This window comes from Spermophilus citellus (assembly GCF_964194105.1).
Source record: "Spermophilus citellus genome assembly, chromosome: 11".
Taxonomy (NCBI): domain Eukaryota; kingdom Metazoa; phylum Chordata; class Mammalia; order Rodentia; family Sciuridae; genus Spermophilus; species Spermophilus citellus.
In genome coordinates, this window is record NC_138192.1 from 103,088,225 (window position 1) to 103,108,062 (window position 19,838).

At 40.1% G+C, this 19,838-nt stretch overlaps 1 protein-coding gene across 1 annotated transcript in view; it reads left to right on the forward strand.

The window, feature by feature from the left end:
• Positions 1–19,838, forward strand: part of CDK15 (cyclin dependent kinase 15) — a 100,726-nt gene that overhangs the window by 54,763 nt on the left and 26,125 nt on the right. The window contains exons 10-11 of the mRNA XM_081261587.1: positions 4,456–4,519; positions 19,551–19,599. Of these exons, the coding sequence (XP_081117713.1) occupies positions 4,456–4,519; positions 19,551–19,599 (113 nt within the window). The remainder of the gene's footprint in view (positions 1–4,455; positions 4,520–19,550; positions 19,600–19,838) is intronic.

Here is a 19,838-nt window from a genome sequence, read left to right on the forward strand (position 1 = left end):
ATAATAATACTTGTATTCCTCTTTGGTTTCCATATGTAAAATCTGATTGTAACTAGTATGTATTGCTTTAGAAGCAATAGGGCCATCAGGTAAGTGAGTGTCTGGAGGAAAAGTGAGGAAAGAACATCTACAAAGGGAGCATATAACTGTGGATTGCCACAGTCTGGCTGGGCACAATTCAGGAGCCACTTGTCAAAAGAAACTAACTTTATTTTTAGAACTACAAAAGCCAAACAAAACAGCTCCTCAGGAAAAACCTTCAGAGCCCAACTGCCACCACCAGCTTCCCCAAGCCTCTCACCCCCCACCCCCACAAACCTCACCACCTCCCACAATCCTCCTGCTCTTGAGGCTGATTGGCTGGGTCGCGTGGGCGGAGCCAAAGAAGTCCCCCAATGAGCAGCTCCCGTGGAGGAGCCAATCAGCTAGATGTTGCTGGGGCCAGCTGTGAGCCAATCATCAGCTGGCTGTCTGAAGGGCAGGGAAACAGCCCAATGAACATCACTGCAGAGGAGCCAATCAGCTAGATGTTGCTGGGGCTGCTGTGAGCCAATCATCAGCTGGCAGCTGGAAGTTTGCTGGCAGCTGGAAGTTTGCTGGGGCCCCTTTGGCTGTGGCTCTCAACAGTGGATTCCAGTTTTTCATTTTTACAGTTGAGGAAATAATGTCCCAGAGTAGTTTCAACATAGACAAGTTTGCACAGATAAAGTCACAGCAAAAAGGCCATAGAGAGAAAAAGACCCTGTTGAATATTGTTTGAAGCCACTAACATTACATTTGATGACATCACAATACCTATAAGCTTATCCATATGGCTCTACTATACCTCTAAGTATAGTGGATATGTGCTTTGGGTCTGGATCGATTTCTTTCTTTTTGATTGATAAATTAAAAGTGTGTTTATTTATCATATACAACATAGTATGTTTCTTGGGATTTTTGGTTTTTTGTTTTGTCATGCTGGGGATCAAATCCAGGACCTTATGCATACTAGGCAATTGTTCTACCACTGAACTACACCCTAGAACCAGTATGATGTGTTTTTTTTTAAGACGTTTTGGAACTAGGTACTGTGGTGCACACCTGTAACCCCAGTAACTTGGGAGGCTAAGGCAGGAGGATCACAAGTTTGGAGGCCAGTCTCAGCTATTTAGTGAGACACTGTCTCAAAATAAAACAAAGCCGGATGTCATGGCACAAGCCTATAATCCCAACAGTTTAGGAGGCTGGGGCAGGAAGATCGTGAGTTCAGAGCCAGCCTCAGCAAAAGCGAGGTACTAAGCAACTCATTGAGACCCTTTCTCTAAATAAAATACAGAATAGGGCTGGGGATGTAGCTCAGTGGTTAAGTGTCCCTGAATTCAATCCCCAGTACAAAATAAATAAATAAATAAACAAACAAATAAATAAATAAATAAAACAAAAAGGGTTGGAGGTGTGGCCCAGTGGTAGAAGACTTCTGGGTTCAGTTTTTCATGTCACACACACACAAAAAATTAATTAAAAATCAAATAAAATAAATATTGGAGTGGCTAAATTGAGCTAATTAAAATATGCATCACCTCACATACTTTGTGTGTGTATGTGTGTGTATGTAAGTGTATTTAGAATACTTAAAATCTACTCCATGATATTCAAGAATACCATACATTAACTATAATCACCATGTTGTATTATGATATATAATACAATAATATGATATAATTTATAATTATATAAATATAATCAATATGTTGTATATTTCTTAACCTTTTTCATATCTAATTGAAATTTTGTATCCTTCAACCAACATCTGCCCAACTCTCAGCTCTAGTCCCTGGTCACCATTAGTCTAGTCTACTTCCTTGAGTTGACCTTCTTTAGATTCCACATACGAAGTTATCACAAGGCATTTGTCTTTCTGTGCCTGGCTTATTTTACTTAACATGTCTTACAGCTTTATATACGTTGCTGCAGATGACAGGATTTCCTCCTTTTTTCCAAACATCCCCTACCAGATGCATGGTTTGTAAATATTTTCTACCATTCTATAGGTTGTCTCTTGATTATTGTTCTGTTTTCTGTGCAGAAGCTTTTTAGTTTTATGTAATCTCATTTGTCTGTTTTCACTTTTGTTGCCTGAGAAATAGGCTAGAAAATTAAACAGATTACAAATAGTTCCTGAATTTGTGTTTTACTAAATGTGGTCTTCACAGATAAAAATAGGAAAGCTATTTGAGGTTCTGTGATATTTGATGTAGGAATTGCTTCTTTGAAATCAATGGGCCCATTCTAAATTTCCCAACCTCTAACCACATTTTTCTCTACAGTTAGATCTCAGTCTTAGCAATAAAGACAAAAGGAGAAGTTCTGAATATTTATTTTAACATCTTTTGGTCTGTGGGTGTGTGTGCATGTATACGTGATGTATTTACATCTAAAGTCATAGCTGCCAACAGTTTCTGAAGTATTTTTAAAATATATTTTTAAAGTGTTTTTGCAAGCAATCATGTATTCAGTCCTAAAATCAGAATAAACTATCAGAATAAACTATGCAAACTTTAAATCCATTCATCAAAATGCCTTTAGTTTTCATTCCAACGAAGGCAAATAAACAGCTCCTCCAACCACTGTGTTTAAAACCTAGAACTCTGCCTTATAAGAGCCCATGGGAAGAGAGAAAATCAGTAATTTTTTGAGTTTCAGTTTCCCAGAAAATGAAGATGAAATTTAGTAACTTTCTCAAGTGAAAAAGAATTCTCTAACTTTCAAATGGAAACTGAGCATCAAATTTCCAAATAAAGTATATTGAATATTTTGGTTTACACTTCTAAAATCTTAAGCTTAAAGCTTTTAGCTCAAAAGAGTTTCCAAAAACTTTGGTATCTGTTTCATTGGCACGAAATGCAACACTAAGTAACCGACAAGTCTGGTGATACCTAGAGAAGATATGAACGTGGTTGTTATTTTGTTTGTATTGTTTTCTCTCTTTGCTTTCTTTTCCTCGTGTTTTGCCACCCATCAGAAGATGAATGGGTGCACATGAATCACACCCACTCATTTATACTTGCATCAAGGCAAATACATATGATGGTAGGTTAAGAAAGAAGAATTAGCTTCCCGTCCTCTGGCCTTTTCCTACAAAAGAAGAATTAATCCAGTTGGTTTTTCAAAATGGATTCTAGGATTCTGAGTGTTCCCTCAGGCTCAGGGTGGTTGATAGGAAAAGTCTATAATCCCCTCAGTCGCTTTTCAGTTTGTTTAGAGAATGGATCAAAGCAGGAAGATTTTGCTGGGTGGCATGATTTTTTTTTTTTTAATATATGAGGGAAAATAGCACTTCAGTATCTTTTGTTTAAGGACAAGCTTAAAATGCTGGAAAAGTAGACCTCTCAGCCAGAGTCCTAGTCAGCAAACTGATAGGTTTGAGATTCTGGATTCCTTATTGATGATACTGCTGGTGTTGGGCAATTAACTTCTTTGTCATAAAAGTTGCGCCAGCATCTTTATTCACATGGATCCTCCAGACTGTCTCTGCGAGATGCTTCTCAAGAGTAATCCTGAGGTATGCATCTATGAAGAGTTGTGCTATAGCAGTGTATTGGAAGCTACAAGTGCTTTACTAGTATTTCACAAAAACAGTGTGATTCAGACTCCCAGATATAACTGGCTATGGGCTTTCATGATCATCTTAAAAGAATGGGAAGAGGAATCCTATAGGGGAACTTCCCAGGACAGCACCATCCAAAATCTATTTTGGCTTTGTGTTCCAAACAACTTTTATTTTCATACAGCATCTTAATTTAGAATCAAGACCTTTGATTTGGTCATCTAAAGCATAGGCTAGCTCTTTTTCAAGTGATGCTACCATTATAGTTCACTAGTGAAAAAACCAAAAGCTATATTCTAGGCTGCTGGATACAAAGAAAACAACCCATGAGATGAATTTGGTAGAAAGGACTGGAGTTAGGTTAGGGGTCATTTTTAGCCAACATTCCACTGCCTAAAGGTCAGTAATCTGAATCCTTTTTAATCTGAGCACGTTGGGAACAGCTGAATGCCTATGCTGAGGCATGATTTAAGCTGTCAAATGTGCTCTGTCAGTATGCTTACGGTAACGTGATGTAAGGCAAAGGGACAGTCACTCCGGCTTGTTTATACCCCATCTGCTAAAATGACCTCCTTGTGCATGGTGTTTATGCAATAAATATTTGCAGATGAGGGTGACTTTAAGCAAGGCCATATGATCTGCCTCAGAATATCAAGTCAATTAGCAAAGACACACAGACCATAGGCATGTACTAGACTTTGCCCAATATTGGAAATACTACAGTTTCTCATATATATTAGCTAGTGTAATGCGACATAATCAAATTTTCTCCACTCCTCCCTGATCTATCCTTCATATCTCTGTACCTGCTTCATCCTCCTGGTCTTCCCATCGACCTTTATTTGTCTTTTTCTGTCTTTATATAGGTGTTGGGAGTCCCTACAGAGGACACTTGGCCTGGAGTCACCAAGCTACCTAACTACAATCCAGGTAATATCAATCTAAACTTCTGAATGTTTGGAATTAGCAATGTCAGGAGAGCATTGGCCACACAGAGTGTCTGCTTTGCATTGTGAAATTAACTTAAAAGATGGAGTTCAATTCATCCATTTCCTGATTCTTTTATGAGAAAGACATTGAAATAGTAGTTAACGTTAGATTGGTTTCCCCAACTCTGTAAAACACAAGTAGCAAACTGAAACATAATCTGGAATTACTAATACTATGGATTCCTCATTCATTTCCAACTGCCTGATGGCAAAAATAAAAAATTAAAATTAAAATTAAAAACCCCCCAAACTCAAAATATGATCTCACTTTTAAGTACCCCCCCCCCACTGTCATTGAGTTACAGTGGTGTTCTCATGTTTTCCCACCCTGTCCCTACTTCTTCCTGTCCACTGTCCTCTCCATCTGTATGAAAGTGGGACCCCTAACTTTCCTCAGCTTTCTAACATGTATGCAAACAGAAGTTTGGAGTCACAGAAAACATTGTGCATGAGGTCCAAACAAAGCTGCTGTGGTAAACACATGTGCTGTTCCCCCAAACTTCAAACATTTGGGTTTCAGGTTGTCCAGGCAACAAATAGAGATCCTTAATACTGAATGTCTTGATGAGAATAACAATGCTAGAAACTTGGCCAAAAATGCCTTCCTGCCAGAGTCTATGCTAAATAAGAAATCTGTGCTATAATAAAACAGAAGTGAGTTGCATTTTACTGTCATATCAAAGTAATGTGCATTTTTTTTACAAAGAAAACTCTCAAGGTTTAACACCAGGAGGGTTCATACTTTGCATTGTTTTTAGTAAGAGTTCAACTTAATTCAAGTAAGTCAAAAATTTTTTAGTACTATCTGTTAGGCATTAGGAGAGGTGCTGAGGCTGTGGGGATGAATACAGTGTGTTTTGGGATCTTTGAAGCTTAGGTTGAATTCATTCATCCACACTCTTGCACTGGTCCTCCTTAGCAGGGTGCCTATTTGTAAGTGCTGCTCCCTAGGGCTTGGGAGGCTTGTGGCTTTGAGCCTGGCTGAGTTTATAGAAGGAAAGGAGCCAAAACCTTAGCCAGAACCAAGATGTCTAATCCTGCCTTTGCAAATCTTAAGAGTTCATCCTATTTTGGGCATGGGGTCAGTACTATTAATAACTCAATTATAAGGAATATGTTTTTGAAAGGTCATCAGGATCTGTGTTCCAGGAACATCCCTTCATGTGAATCAGAAAGTCCCATTTGAGTCACCCCCATCCCTAGCCTTGAGGTGCTGCTTCTGCTTCCATACACATGAACTCCAGCAATTAAAGGGCAACTGAAGGGGAGATGGGAGTCAGGAAAAGTGTCAGTTGGAACAATGTTTACACCATTCTGGACACGATTTCCACACCTTTCCCTTTCATTCCACATAAGTAAAAACACCGAAACTTTGAACTCAATCAGCACAATCTTCTAAGTATTTTTTTTAATTTTTAATTAACACAGTAATTATATATATTTATGGGGTGTAATGTGACATTTCAATATGTGCATACAAGGTGTAATGATCAAATCAGGGTAATTGACATATCCATCACTTCAAACATTTAATCTTTTTTTGTGTGGGGAATAATAAAAATCCTCTTTACTGGCTTTTTTGAAATATCTAGGTAATTGTTGCCAACCATAGTTATCCTACTGTGCCATAAAACATTGGAAGCTATTCCTCCTATCCAACTGTACCCCTGGACCCATTGACCATCCTCTCTCCCTTCACCATACCATTTCCCAGGTTCTGGAAACCACTATTCTATTCTCTACTTCTTTGAGATCAACTTTTTAGCTTCCACATAAAATATGAAACATGTTATTTACCTTTCTGTGCCTGACTTACTTCACTTAATCCATATTGTTCATCCATATTGCTGCAAATGACAGAATCTCATTTCTTTTATGGCTGAATAGGATTCTATGATGTATACATACTACATTTTCCCCCATTCACTTGTCAATGGACACCTAGGTTGATTCCATATCTTGGCTATTGTGAATAATGTTGCATTAAACATGCAAGTGCAGATGTTTCTTTGACATTACCAAATTTAATTCCTGTATATACCCAGTAGCGGGATGGCTGGATTGTATGGTAATTCTATTTCTAGTTTTTTTGAGGAACCTCCGTACTGTTTCCTATCATGGCTCTACTAATTTACATTCCCACCAATAGTGTGTAAGAGCCACCCACCCTGCTCCACATCCTATAGTACTGGCTATTTTTTGTCTTTTTGAAAATAGCCATTCTAACTGGATTTAGGTGATATTTTGGCTTTGATTTGCATCTCTGATGATTAGCGATGTTGATCATTTTTCAGGTACTTGTTGGCCATTTGTATGTCTTCTCTTAAGATATATCTAAGCAGGTCATTTGCCCATTTTTAATTGGATTATTTATTTTTGTGCTGAAGAGTTGTCTGAGTTCCTTATATATTCTTCAGCCAATGTAATTTTGAGAGAATTCAGTTGCTCTGAACTTGGGAGAACCATCCAGGGTCCATCCACGTCCACTCTTCCATTTCTCTGCTTTGTCTGGGCTCTGTCTAGGAGGACAACACAGTTTCTGTTTGTACAGTTTTGAAAACTCACCTGGTGCTGACTCAGCTTTAAGATATCTCTGCTGTTACCTGTTTTCTTGGATCTCTGATCAGCAGGGTGGTAAGCTTTCTAGCTACAATGCAAACTCTTTTGCCTGATTAAATCTGGCAAGGTGAAAGGGGTGTATTATTTTAGAGTCTGGCTCCTTCCTTCTTCCTTTCTTCCTTCCTTCCTTTCTCTCCTTCTCACCCACTCCCCATTTAAGTAAGCTGGCTGAGAACTCTGTGTCCTCCACTTCAAAGGGCCAGTTGTCTTATTTTGATGTGGGCAGATTGAGAAGTAGGCTTTGAAAAGTAGGCCTTTTTTTGTTTAATCTTTTCTCCTGGGATAGCTTTCAGAGCAATATATCCAAGTGTCAGTGAGGGGGTTCTGACGAGCCCGGATTCCCAGACGCTCAGCGGGATCATTCTCTAACAGAAATATAAAAGTGAAATATTAAAAACCCTGGAACGTGAACTCCATCTGCAGAGTAGCCGGTGTCTTGCCTGCTTGCACCATGGGAAAAAAAAAGGATCTTGAAAAAAGAGGGAGGAGAAAAAAAAGTGCTTTGAGTACGAGGTTTACAGGTTTAGTAGAGCATAGTAACATCCCCTCAAAGAAGTGGGTGTTGCTCTTGACCCCCCAAAATGCTCCTCCTTTGACTCGGCCGCCAGAACACTCCCCCTCCCCCACAACACACCCCCTTTTCACATGCTAACTGAGTGCCCGTGATTGGCTGAACAATAAACTGGTCACACTTGCTAAAGGGCTGCCATCTTTCACACAATTAGTCAAGACACATTAATCAAACTGGCGGTGGAACTGGGGCTGTGCTGGCCTCCTGCAGTGGGGGAAGGGAGAAATTTTGGTGATCCTGCCTAAGAGACCCTGGGTAGCAAAAATAAAGACATGAATGCTGGAGGGGATTCTACTCTCAGAGAATTAGAAAAAGTTAAAGGCCCAGTTGATGCCTTATCTGGGATTGGTTGGTTTGTGGCTCAGAAGATCCCAGAAGCTTAGAGCAAACTGGATATTCATATTGGCTAAAATCTGTTCATGTAGTGGTATGGATTTGAACAGTGAACCCCTCTAAACAACTCTGCAAACTTCCTTCAACCATCTTAGCTTCCCTTTCCACACCCACTCAGGTCATACCCGCCTTGAGTCTAGAGCACTAGACAGAGGACACGCCAATCCAGCAGCAGAGGTTTCACTATTGTGGGGACAAACAGGAATAAAACAGCCAGCCATTTAGAACCAGTTAACACAAGGCATCAACTGGGAAGTTGTTGGTCCTAAACTCAGTATTTGAAAGACATTGAAAATAGCCAGTTCTGAGAGAAAAAGTTCAAACGTTTGTACTTTTCATCATGATATTTTCTGGTTTTTCTTTCCCAAGTCCCCATTTAATAGGTTTTCTGTTGGCCATAAGGACCTGATAAGATCATACCTTAGAGACCCATTTGCTACAGAATCATGTAGGGCTTTTCAGAGGATCAACTAAATATTTGGACACATCTCAGCTCAAGTAAATGGAGGCCTCCCTCCTCCAGGGGCTGCCCAGTCCACCCACTACCTCATTAGATGCAAAGATCCTGTGATAAAGAGAAACTTTTTTTTCTGCCCACATGATTGCAGCCCAGTTGTGGTTTTTTAATGTGTCGTTGATTGTTTCATCCAACTCCTTTTGCTCCCCTGAAAGGGTCTGTCGTGGCTCTGTTTGCTTCCTTAAACACGGTTTTTGAAAGCGCTCACGCTGTGTGAGCTCAAATCCTAGCATTAATGCACTGCTGAGTTCATTTCACCACACTCAAAAGCGCTGAGTTTAAATCCCTCTCAATTCCATTTGAGGCACCAGAAGACTTTATCCTCCACTAATGGTTCCAAGTTTACGTCTAGATACTAGGGTTCAAGGACAGGAGAGGATTTAGAAATAACAGCCCCTGATATTAGTCAATGCATTTGCCAAATTGGCAATTAGTTCCTGATGTGCATGCAAAGCATTTTACTCCTGTCTCTTTGATGCCTGTTCCCATAGAGAAGGGAACAGAGTCCACCGAGGCCTTCCAACTTTTAAAGCAATATCTGCTGAAAATCATGCCTGATTTGTGACATGAACTCCGCCACAGGGAAGCATCCGGGATTAGCCCAGTTCTTTCAGTCCCAGGAAAGAACGCCTCACATGGGAAGTTTTTCCACTGGAGGAACTTAGTGGAAATCAAAAGGCAGAAAAGCAGTACAAAAAACCCCACAGGGACCAGAATCAGATGCACTCTAAGTGATAGGCCCATGGCCAGGGATAGGCAGCAACGCCCAGTTGTTTTTTGGTATGCTTGCTTTTTCAACTTTTGACCACCAGGTGGAAGCAAGAAATAACCAGGGTGGAATGAATCCTGACATAGAGCAACCCTCCAGCACCATAGCCTTGCTCCCAGAATGTCTAATTTTGACTAAATGCAACATGAGAGTTTCACTGCCTTTGACACCACTGTGGGATGGAGGAAGAATAAAATCTAAATAATCCATCTCCGTTGGGATTATAAAGAGCTGTTATGCTTTAGGCTCGAAGGGTTCTGAGCATATCTCTCTCTGTGTTTGCTATGAATACAACCTAAGATTGCTTCTGCATTGTTATCAGCTTTGTCACATGAGCTATTAGCTGAGTGCGTTATTCAGTGGATTGAAGAAAAATGTGATAAGACAAGGCATTAACTAGGGGCATCAATTCTCATATGGAATAGCAAGTCCAAGCTCCCCTTCTTAATGTCAAGGGAATTGAGGAAGTTGTTTCCAGTTCCCAAATCTGTAAAATCCTGTCATTTAAAAAGTGCTCCCTATATGCCAGGCAATGTTCATAATTATATACATATGTGATGTATATATACAATATAGCAATATGCATATGTTTGTTGCTAATATACATAACTGCTAATTCCTACCATGGCCTGCCAACGGCAGTGCTGGAAAGGGTAACACCATCCTACAGATGAAGAAACAGAGGCCTTCCTCCCAGGCTCACAAAGAGGCATTTCTTGACTGGAAATGGGTCAAATCTGTATCCAAACCTTGTTTTCTCTCCGTTAATCATGTTGTGTCCCTGTCTGATTTCGCAGGGTGGTGTTGAGAAGTCAATGAAATTATTGAACTGCATCTGCCATGGTGTTTAACCTTCAGTAGGTGCTCAATAAATTAGGCTTTGGGGATTTTTGCTTTTTTTTTTTTTTTTTTTTCAGTGCTGGGGATGAGCCCAGGGCCTCATACATGCTAGGCAAGTGCTGTACCACTGAGCCACAGCCCAGCTCCTACATTCTGTTTTGTTTTGTTTTGTTTTTTGCAGTATAGAAATTCAGCTGCCTAATGACTCACCATGGTGCAGACCCAATGACAGGTGTGAGAACTGATGCTGCCTCTTTCTTTATATTTAGCTCCTTCAAAAGCATAGCCTCCTTCTAAATGTCAGGTGTGTCTCCCAACAACAGAACTGACTTTGTTTCTGCTTGCTTAGGCCTAAATGTTGCCTGAATTCCCACATTCTAAAAGTGGGTGCTCAGTGTTCAAACATCTACCTGAGTCAGTCTGAGTGCCTGTTAAGGCTGTCCCTGTCAAATGGTCTATCCATTCTGCTCCTCACACCTGAACTGCTGTGAGATGTTTGCCCATTCTAGGTCCACAGGGCTCTTCCCTAGGAGAATCCCTGTGAACTACCTACCACATAATGAATATCCAGTAAGGGCCACCAAATCACAACAGCATTTGTGTTATCTTCATTCATTTTACCCAAAGATCAAAGATGGCATGGTGGAAAGAGACAGAATTTTCTCCAGACCAAACTTCTAGCACTTCTAGTATTTTATACATGTCCCCTAAATGGCACATAATAGGTAGTCAGTAGATATTTGTGAAATGAAATCAATGACTAGGAATTATAAAACTTGGGTTCAAATTCCAGTGGCACCCTCTAGGGCTCTAATTATTCTTGTTCTGTCTGCTTTCCCAAGAAAAAAACATATAGTTATTATTGACCTTATTACTGGGCATAGTAACTATAATTTATTGAGTATTAACAAGGAGAAGCATCATTTTACATTGATTCACAACCACCCTATCAAATCAGGGCGCTGTTATCCTCCATACTTTACAAAAGAGTGCTGAAGCTTTGACAGGTATGTCTTACTTAGGTCACCTGGCCAGTAAGGGGTGACCCAGTATCTACAGACACATTGAACCCCAAGATGGTGCTCTTAGCTGTGTTTCACAATACCTTAAATGTCAAATGGCAATGGTAATGATTTGGTGATTAGGACAATGTCCTACACAGGGGCCCAGCCTATGTCACTTTTCCAAGTCCATTTCCAGATGATTATGTCTTTCCACCTAGTCTTGACGTTCGAATCTGTGAGCTTGGCGACGGGTTCCTGGAATGTAATGTGACTGCCGTCCCTACCCTGGGACTCTGGCAGCCCTCCCTTGCTACAGCTAATGAAGCCACCAGCGATCACCTAATCTATGAACCGAGATTGGGCTCATTACTGTTTCGCTTCTGGAGCGCTGCCGAAAGCTCCCGGGGAGTTCCTATTAACATCTTTATTAACCCGTCCCCCACATCAGTCAGTGAAATTCATTTAGATACACAGCCCACTTTGATCTTCATTAATAGTTTCTTCTAGTTTCTACATTTATTTTTAGTTTTCTCATCTTTAATTTATTTAGTGGCAATTATTAGTTTTTATGGAGGGGGAGTAGATGATCTTAAAGTAATTAAGATTAGGAAAAATTGGGAGTGAAAACAGGTAAAACACATGTCTTTCTAAGAGAAAAGAAACATGCAATTTTTATGTTGTGTGCTATACGTAGAATATATAAATTATATATATATAAATTTGTCAATTAAAATAAATAAATGCATTAGATGTTTAAAAAAATTTTTAAAAAGCAAAACCTGTCTATATTCTTGTACAGTTTCAGAAGAAAAGGGTTTTCAAAGTGCCAAATGTCATGGAACTGACTCAAACCAGGGGCTCCTTCCTTAACTTTAGTGCCAATGCCTTGTGGCGTCGTCAATCTCTGTTACACACAGGGCTGGATACACAAGTGGATTCTCATGAGTTACTTTTACATTTTAAGAGTAAGGTTAACTAAATTTATTGCATTTTTATTTTTTATCCAAGCATCAACTTCTGTCTTTCATTTAGCAAATATTTATTAAGTGCTAGGTGCTGGGACTGGGAGAATAAAAAAGAAATACAGCATGGAATCCTGCCTTCAAGGAATATAACCCAGAGGGAGAAATAAACCAATTACACAAGGTGGAAAGTACATTATAGCAGCATGCCCTGGGGACCTAAAGATCGCTGGGGAGAGGCCATCTTTATTTGGGGAGTTTGGAAACCTTGTAAGAGGAAGAAACATGAACTGAGATTCTACAATGAGTAGGGAAAGGTGATAGGGGTGAGCAGGAGGAAAAGATATCCCAGACGAAGGGACCAGACATAGAAGAATAGGAAAGCAGGCTTATGTGGTAATGTAGCAAGCCAGTCAGTTGCTCGGGGCAGCTAGAATGGTGGCATCACTGGAGATGAAGTGGCAGAGTAGTCAAGGACCAGACTGGGAAATGCCTGGTAATCATGCTAAGGATTTGCACATTTACCTGTAAACAAAGAGAAAGACTTGAATGATTTTTAATGAGAAGTGATATGGCAGGATTTAATTTTTAGGAAAAAAAAATCTTGTAAGACTGTAGAATCAAACTGGTGGTTAAGCAAGGTGAGGCAACAAGCAAAGCAATGCTCTAGATTCTAGAAGACAATAGGATGTCTGTACTTGAGCAGTGACTGATTAGATTTGAGTTGTGAAGGAACAAAAACCTGTCTCTATGGATGAGAGAGAGAGAGAGAGAGAGAGAGAGAGAGAGAGAGAGAGAGAGAGCACCATTCACTGGGACAGGAAATAAAAGGGGGTAGGAACAGATTTATGCGGAAGGTAATAAATATAAAGTTTCAACATTTTGAGCCAAATGGAAATATTTAAAAAGCAATTAGAAATTCAAGTATGTGATCACAAGAGTCCAGTTTAGAAATGCAGAATTGGAAGTCATCTGCTTAAAGCCCAAGATGTGAATCCTGTTACCGGTGAGAGACAATACAGAGAAAGAAGAGAAGACACTGCCAACCTAGTACTGAAAGGGCCTGGTAGAAGGAAGGGAGTCTTTGGGAGCTGAGAAGACCAGGGGGTGATGATAATAATAACATAGAAAACCACATGATTGTAAGCTTACTGGAGGAAGCCAGGCACCATGTGTGTATATTCTCAGTACTGAGCACAATGACTACACATGGTGGCCCTTAAATATTTGTAGAGACTACAGGAGAATGACAAATGTTGTCAAATATGCAACTGTGAAAAGATGGTAAACCCTGAAAAGCATGATCAAGTTCAAAATCCATTTTAACCTCGGTACTGCTTGCTGAGAGAGAGGTGATTCCTAACTGTGCCCACGCCCTTCACCTTCATCCACCAAGAGCAAGGCCCGGCTGCTTCACCTACAGAGACCTTGGGAACAGGCTTCAGAGGATGGTGCATCTTCTCAGACTCACAGAAGGTTTTGATGCAGAGTTAGAAAAGTGGCAAGTTACATGAATCAGAGTGCCAGCCTCAAATGCCAAGGAACCTTGCCCAGGAGAACGCTGACTCTTTGAGTCCTGATGATGCTCAAAGAGGAATCTAAAGCCTGGTAAAAGCTCCTGGAGCCAAAGAATATGGAACCTTCCAAGCTAGCTCCTTGAGGAAAAGCAAAGCCAGCAGTTGAGTAGTTGGGAGGTAGGGAACGATAGCGTGTGTGTGTGTGTGTGTGTGTGTGTGTGTGTGTGTGTGTGTGTTTGGGGTGGACAAGAGGCACAGGTAGGAGAAAACGGCTACAGATTTTGGTAGTGCACTTTTAAAGTTACTGCTTGAGATAGCAAAGTAAGGCTAACAACATTATCAACTATCTAAATATTTGGTATCTCAAGAATGCATTGTATTCAGGAAATTCCAGAGGTGTAGTTCAGTAGACCCGCACTATAAGATAACCTTAGAGTGATTGTGGCAAGACTAGAAAATGTTTTACTTTGAGCGGAGATTCCAAATGTCCCAGTGATGTTTTATCAATCAACCAACAAATCTCTATTGACTAAGGTTCCCATATTTCAGTCAGTTGTGAAATGAGTTCTATTAAACATTTATGTGAAATAGAATTTATTTATTTATTTATTTTTATGGTGGCAACAGCTCTGCCTTCAGTGAACTTTCTTCCACTTACTTTGGACATTTAAATATCCCATCTTTAGTTTTCTTTTGCAACTTGCTTTGCTTTTCCTGCCTCAAATTTCAGTTGAACTCAAACGAGAGAACTCTTAAAAGAGAACCGCTGAGGGAGGAGATGGAGGGAAATCTGGTCTAATGATTTACTATCATCTATGGAAGGAGAAGGGAAACAAGCTACTCCAGATCTGTTATTTTTGAAGGCTAAATGGTGATGTGTACAATGCCTATCTGTTTGTGGACGGTTCCCTCATCGATCGCTTGCAGCTTAACTACTGGGAAAAATCAATGGAAGAGAGACAAGGTGTTTCGATGTTATTCAACATCTGGTTACCTGCTTAAGAGTGGGAGGGTAGGCCACAATAGGCCTGGGACTTTGACTTGGCTTCCTAGCAGCTCCTGGCTACATCAGTTGCTGTGAGAATGTAGCTACAAAATAGGAGTGGCAAAAGCCAGCCCTATCATTCTACACAGAACATGGAACCTCCAATTCAAAATGTTGTCACTCCTGGGGTCTGGGGGCAACTCTCACAGTCATCCTTTCCTGGTTGAATTTATGAGAGCTGATTTCTGCCTTGTCACACTTCCTCTTTTACATCCTGGAACAAAAAAATATTAAGATATGAGTCAGACTCTACTGCAGTTTTTATATACATTGATTAATGGAATTCTCACAACAACCTCACTTGTCACAGCTGAGGAAATGAGGCTCAGAGAAGCATGTGGAGCCGCTGGTGAGTGCTGGACCCTCTCTCTTAGCTAGACCAGCAGTCCTCTGTCTTAGCCTCACTACAGACATCTGGAGACCATTAAAGACATAATAACAGCACAACAACTAACCAATGCCTGGACCTTCCCAGACTAGTTAAATCAGACTCTCTGGGGGGAGTGGAGCCAGGGCTGCCTTTCTTTTAAAAGCTCTGCAGGTGAGGCTAATATGCAGCCCCCTTGAGAGCCACCATGTTAGACCATGCAACCTCTCCAAGACAATGGTAAGAACAAGAAGAAGAAGAGAGAAGGAACGAGACAAACACCTTTTTAATTCCCTCTGTATATCAAATGCTTATTCTTTTCTAATCCTTCCAGCAACTGGAAAATTATGCCCATTTCATGGATTTGTAAGCTTTCTCGGTTACTTGACCAGAGAGGTTAGGCAGTTTTTCCCCAAGTCCCAGTGCTCCTAAGCAGCAGGGAGCGATCTGAGCCTGGGTTTGTGTTCAGGTTACTGCACTACACAGCTAAGAAACACACCTCTGGCTCACACTGAGGCCTCAAAAGAAATCAAGCCAGACCTATAAGAATTGGAGCTTGGAGCAAGTTAGAATTTCAGTAGCAGGAAACAGTTATGGAAGGTTTCCTAGGAGAACAATAAAGCAGAGATACCTGAGAGGAGAGAGAGAAACAAGGTACACCAGGCAAGGGAAAGGACCAGGAGAAACAGTGAGCAAAGTTTACAGGCACTTATTACCCACTTCCACAACCCTGTGCAGAAGGAACTGTAATTATCCCCCTTCTACAGATGGGAAAACTGAGGCCTAGTGAAGTTAAGCCATACTTTCAAGTCAAACAATCAGTAAGTGGTTTATTGAGGAATGAAAACCCGGGTCCAGGATCCAAGTACGTCACCACACAGTTTTCACTGCTCATCACTTTTCAAAGAAAGAGGAAGAAAAGGCAGATAGGGTTTATTTTGCTTAATGCTCCAGAGCAGGCACTTTACAGTCATTGTGTAATTGAATTGCTTTAACGTCCTTGAAGGTGACTGTGACCTGCAGCTTGGGTTAAGGAAACCGAGGGTCACCAGGGTTCAAATATTTGCTTCAAGTCTTGACAAAACTAAAGCAGCAGTCAGTACCCAGATGGATTCAGCTAACTCCCAACATGAACAACACTAAAGCTGGAAATAGTATAAAATTACTAAAGGCTAAAAAACACAGCGCAGAGAGTTCTACACTGGGAAAGACAGAAAATGGGAGAGGACTGACATGGATTTCATTATGCTAATTGGAAATTGGGATATGACTGAATGAGGAAATATTTTAATGTTGTTTGGCCAGGGAAGAACTGTAAATAGACAGCAGAAAGTGGTTTGGAAATAAACATACCAAACGAATACCAGATATTCTTATCTTTATTGGTTATTTTGAACTCAGGCACAATTGTACTGAACAGAGGGTAAATAACCTGTATATACTAATGCTTCCCTTAGTGCCCACCTGAGACTATAAACCACCGGCAGAGTGGTTCACATTTGATTGCATCTGACCTTGAAAATTCAAACCATTTTCTTTGATCACTGCTTTTACTCTACAACTCAGCACTATAAATTCAGCTTTTAATTGAACTTGCTTCTGAAAGTACAGCAGGATACTGACATCCTTCGGTATCCACAGGGGATTGGTTCCAGAACCTCATGAGATACCCAAATCTGCAGGAGCTCAAGTATCTTAGTATTTTTCATATAATTTATGCACATTGTCCCATATGCTTTTCATCATGCCTAGATTACTTATTGTACATAGTACAATGTGAATAGTTGTTATGATATATTGATCAGGCGATAATGACAAGGAAAAAATGTTTGTACATGTTCAGTACAATTGCCCCAGCAATTTTTTAAATATTTTCAATTCATGGATGGTTGAATCCTTGGATGGGGAACCTGGATAGAAACCTGCAGAGACAGAAGGCCAACAGTAAGCTAGGTGTGGTGCTGCACACTTGTAACCCCAGTGATGTGGGAGACTGAGGCAGGAAGATTACAAGTTTGAGGGCAGCCTTAGTAACCTAATGAGGCCCTCAACAATTAGTGAGACACTGTCTCTAAATAAAAAGTTAAAAGGACTGGGGATGTAGTTCACTGATAAAAATACCCCTGAGTTCAATCCCTATTACCAAAATAAGAAATAAAAAATAAAAACTGGGCTGAGGATATAGCTCAGTTGGTAGAGTGCTTGCATTGCATGCACAAGGCCCTGGGCTCAATCCCCAGCACCACAAAAAATAAATAAATAGATACTAAAAAAAAATAAAAGGCCAACCATATATGCTTTTTATTAATATTTTTTGAGAAAATGGGCACAAAAGTATAAAGGGTAAGCCCCTCTAACCACAGTCACTATTTAGTGAGTAGTCTTCTACATGTTTCTATGCACATACCAGCTTGAATATGTCAGTATTATCAAAATGATTTTTTCTTTTGCCAAACTCTGATGAAATTCTTGGTTGTAGTAAACAGCATTGATATATTCCATTTGTATAGAACCAAGAAGAAGAAAAATTTTTTTAAATCAAAATTTCATGCTTTAGAAAAGGGTAAGGCAGAAATATCACTTTACACGAGAGTCAAAATACTCTTTTCTCAATTTGGATGAGAAATACAGCAAATTTGATAAGCAGCATCAGCAAGCATCTTGTATGGATCTTTTCATGGCCCTCACCTAGAGGTGATGTTGGATTTCTTGAATGAAAAATATCCCCTTTCAATGTGGTTTTATTTGGAGTTAGTATCAATACCAAAAGTTATGGGAAAATCCTGTATCCAAATATAAATGTTCTAGAATGTTCCAATTAAAATTACAATCGTTATTATTGGTTGTTTTTAGCACAAATGGCATATAAAATTAGTTCCCCTTTCTTTTTACCACTTTTAAGTCTTTGGAACTTTGCCCTATTGTTCCTTGCATGGCTTTTCATGTGTCTATGGCAAAGTTTCTTTTGATTCCTTCATATTCTCCTAGCACTTGATACATGCTCTGCACACCATATATGCCAAATAAATGTTTGTTGACTTTACTGAATATTTTGACTCTATTAGGGCTGCCATAACAAAGTTTCATAAATGGAGTAGCTTAAGCAACAGAAATTTATTGTCTCACAGTTCTAGAGGTTGGAACCTTGAAACTGAGATGTCCTCAGGTTGGTTCTCTCTGAGGACTATGAGACAGAATCTGTTCCAGGCCTATCTCTTTGGTTTGTAGATGTCTGTCTTCTCTTTGTATTTCTTCACATCATATTCTTTGGTAAATGTCTACCTCTGCATCCAAATTTTTTTTTTGTGTGTGATGTTTTTGGTTTTGCAGTACCGGCTATTGAACCCAGGGTCGCTCTACCACTGAGCTATATCCACAGTCTCTTTTATTTTATGATTTTGGTCTTTATTATTTATTGTATGTATGAGTGTGGTGGGGTGAGTAATAAGGATTTAATCCAGGGATACTCTACCTCTGAACTACACTCCCCAGTTCTGTTCATTAATTTTATTTCAAGATAGGATCTTGCTAAGGTGTCCAGGCTGGCTTCCAACTTGTAATCTTCCTGCTTCAGCCTCCCAGTTGGCTGGGATTATAGGTGTGCACCACCCTCCCCAGCTAAATTTTCCCTTTTCATGAAGAAGCCAGTAAAATTGTATTAGGGTCCACGCTAATGACTACATCTTACCTAATTATATCTGCAATAACCCTATTTCCATAAAGGGTCATATTCTGCTGGGTGTTATGGTGTGTGCCAGTAATCCCAGTGACTCAGGAGACTGAGGCAGGAGGATCACATGTTGAAGGACAACCTGGGAAACTTAACCAGACCCTTGTCTCAAAATTAAAAAACAAGAGGGCTGGGGTTTAGTTCAGTGCTATGTAGAGCATTCTTAGGTTCTATCCTTGGCACCAAAAAAAAAAAAAAAAGTCATATTCTGAGTGAGATGCTTGCAATTAAGACTTCAAAATAAAAATTCAGAGTGAGAAGAGGCCTTAAGAAGTCATTAGTTAGCTTATCTAATTTTTTTTTTTTTTTTTTTTTTTTGGTACTGGGGATTGAACCTAGGGGCAAGCAACCACTGAGCCACATCCCCAGCTCTTTTTATTTTTTATTTTGAGACAGGGTCTCACTAAGTTGCTTAGGGCCTTGCTAAATTGCTTAGGCTGGCTTTGAACTTGCAATCCTCCTGCGTCAGCCTCCCAAACCGCTGGGATTACAGGCGTGCACCACTGCACCCGGCTGATCCTTGAGTCCTCTTTTATCCAGGCCAAGAAGAGTATTTAGAATTTTAATAATATTTTTGGCAACATATGGGAGGGTTTTTTTTTTTTTTTTTTTTTAATGTTTCTCTCTGTGCTTTCCAGAATGGTTTCCGCTGTCGAAGCCTCAGAGCCTTCAGATTGTCTGGAACAGGTAAGCATCACATTGGGGAAGCTGTTTTTTAGGCAGGAAGAAGAGACATGTCCCTGGACCTTGGTCCACTGAACAACCTCCAATGCCTTGACCTGGGAGCTCTGAGTCCCAGAAAGAAGCTCTGAGAGACCCAGCCCCCTGTGAATGTGTTGGTTTTTCTCTATGAACCATTTTACTTTCAGTGAGTTTGGTCATTAAAATTGTTTTGTGCCCCTCAGTCATGCCCCAGGCCCTGAGAA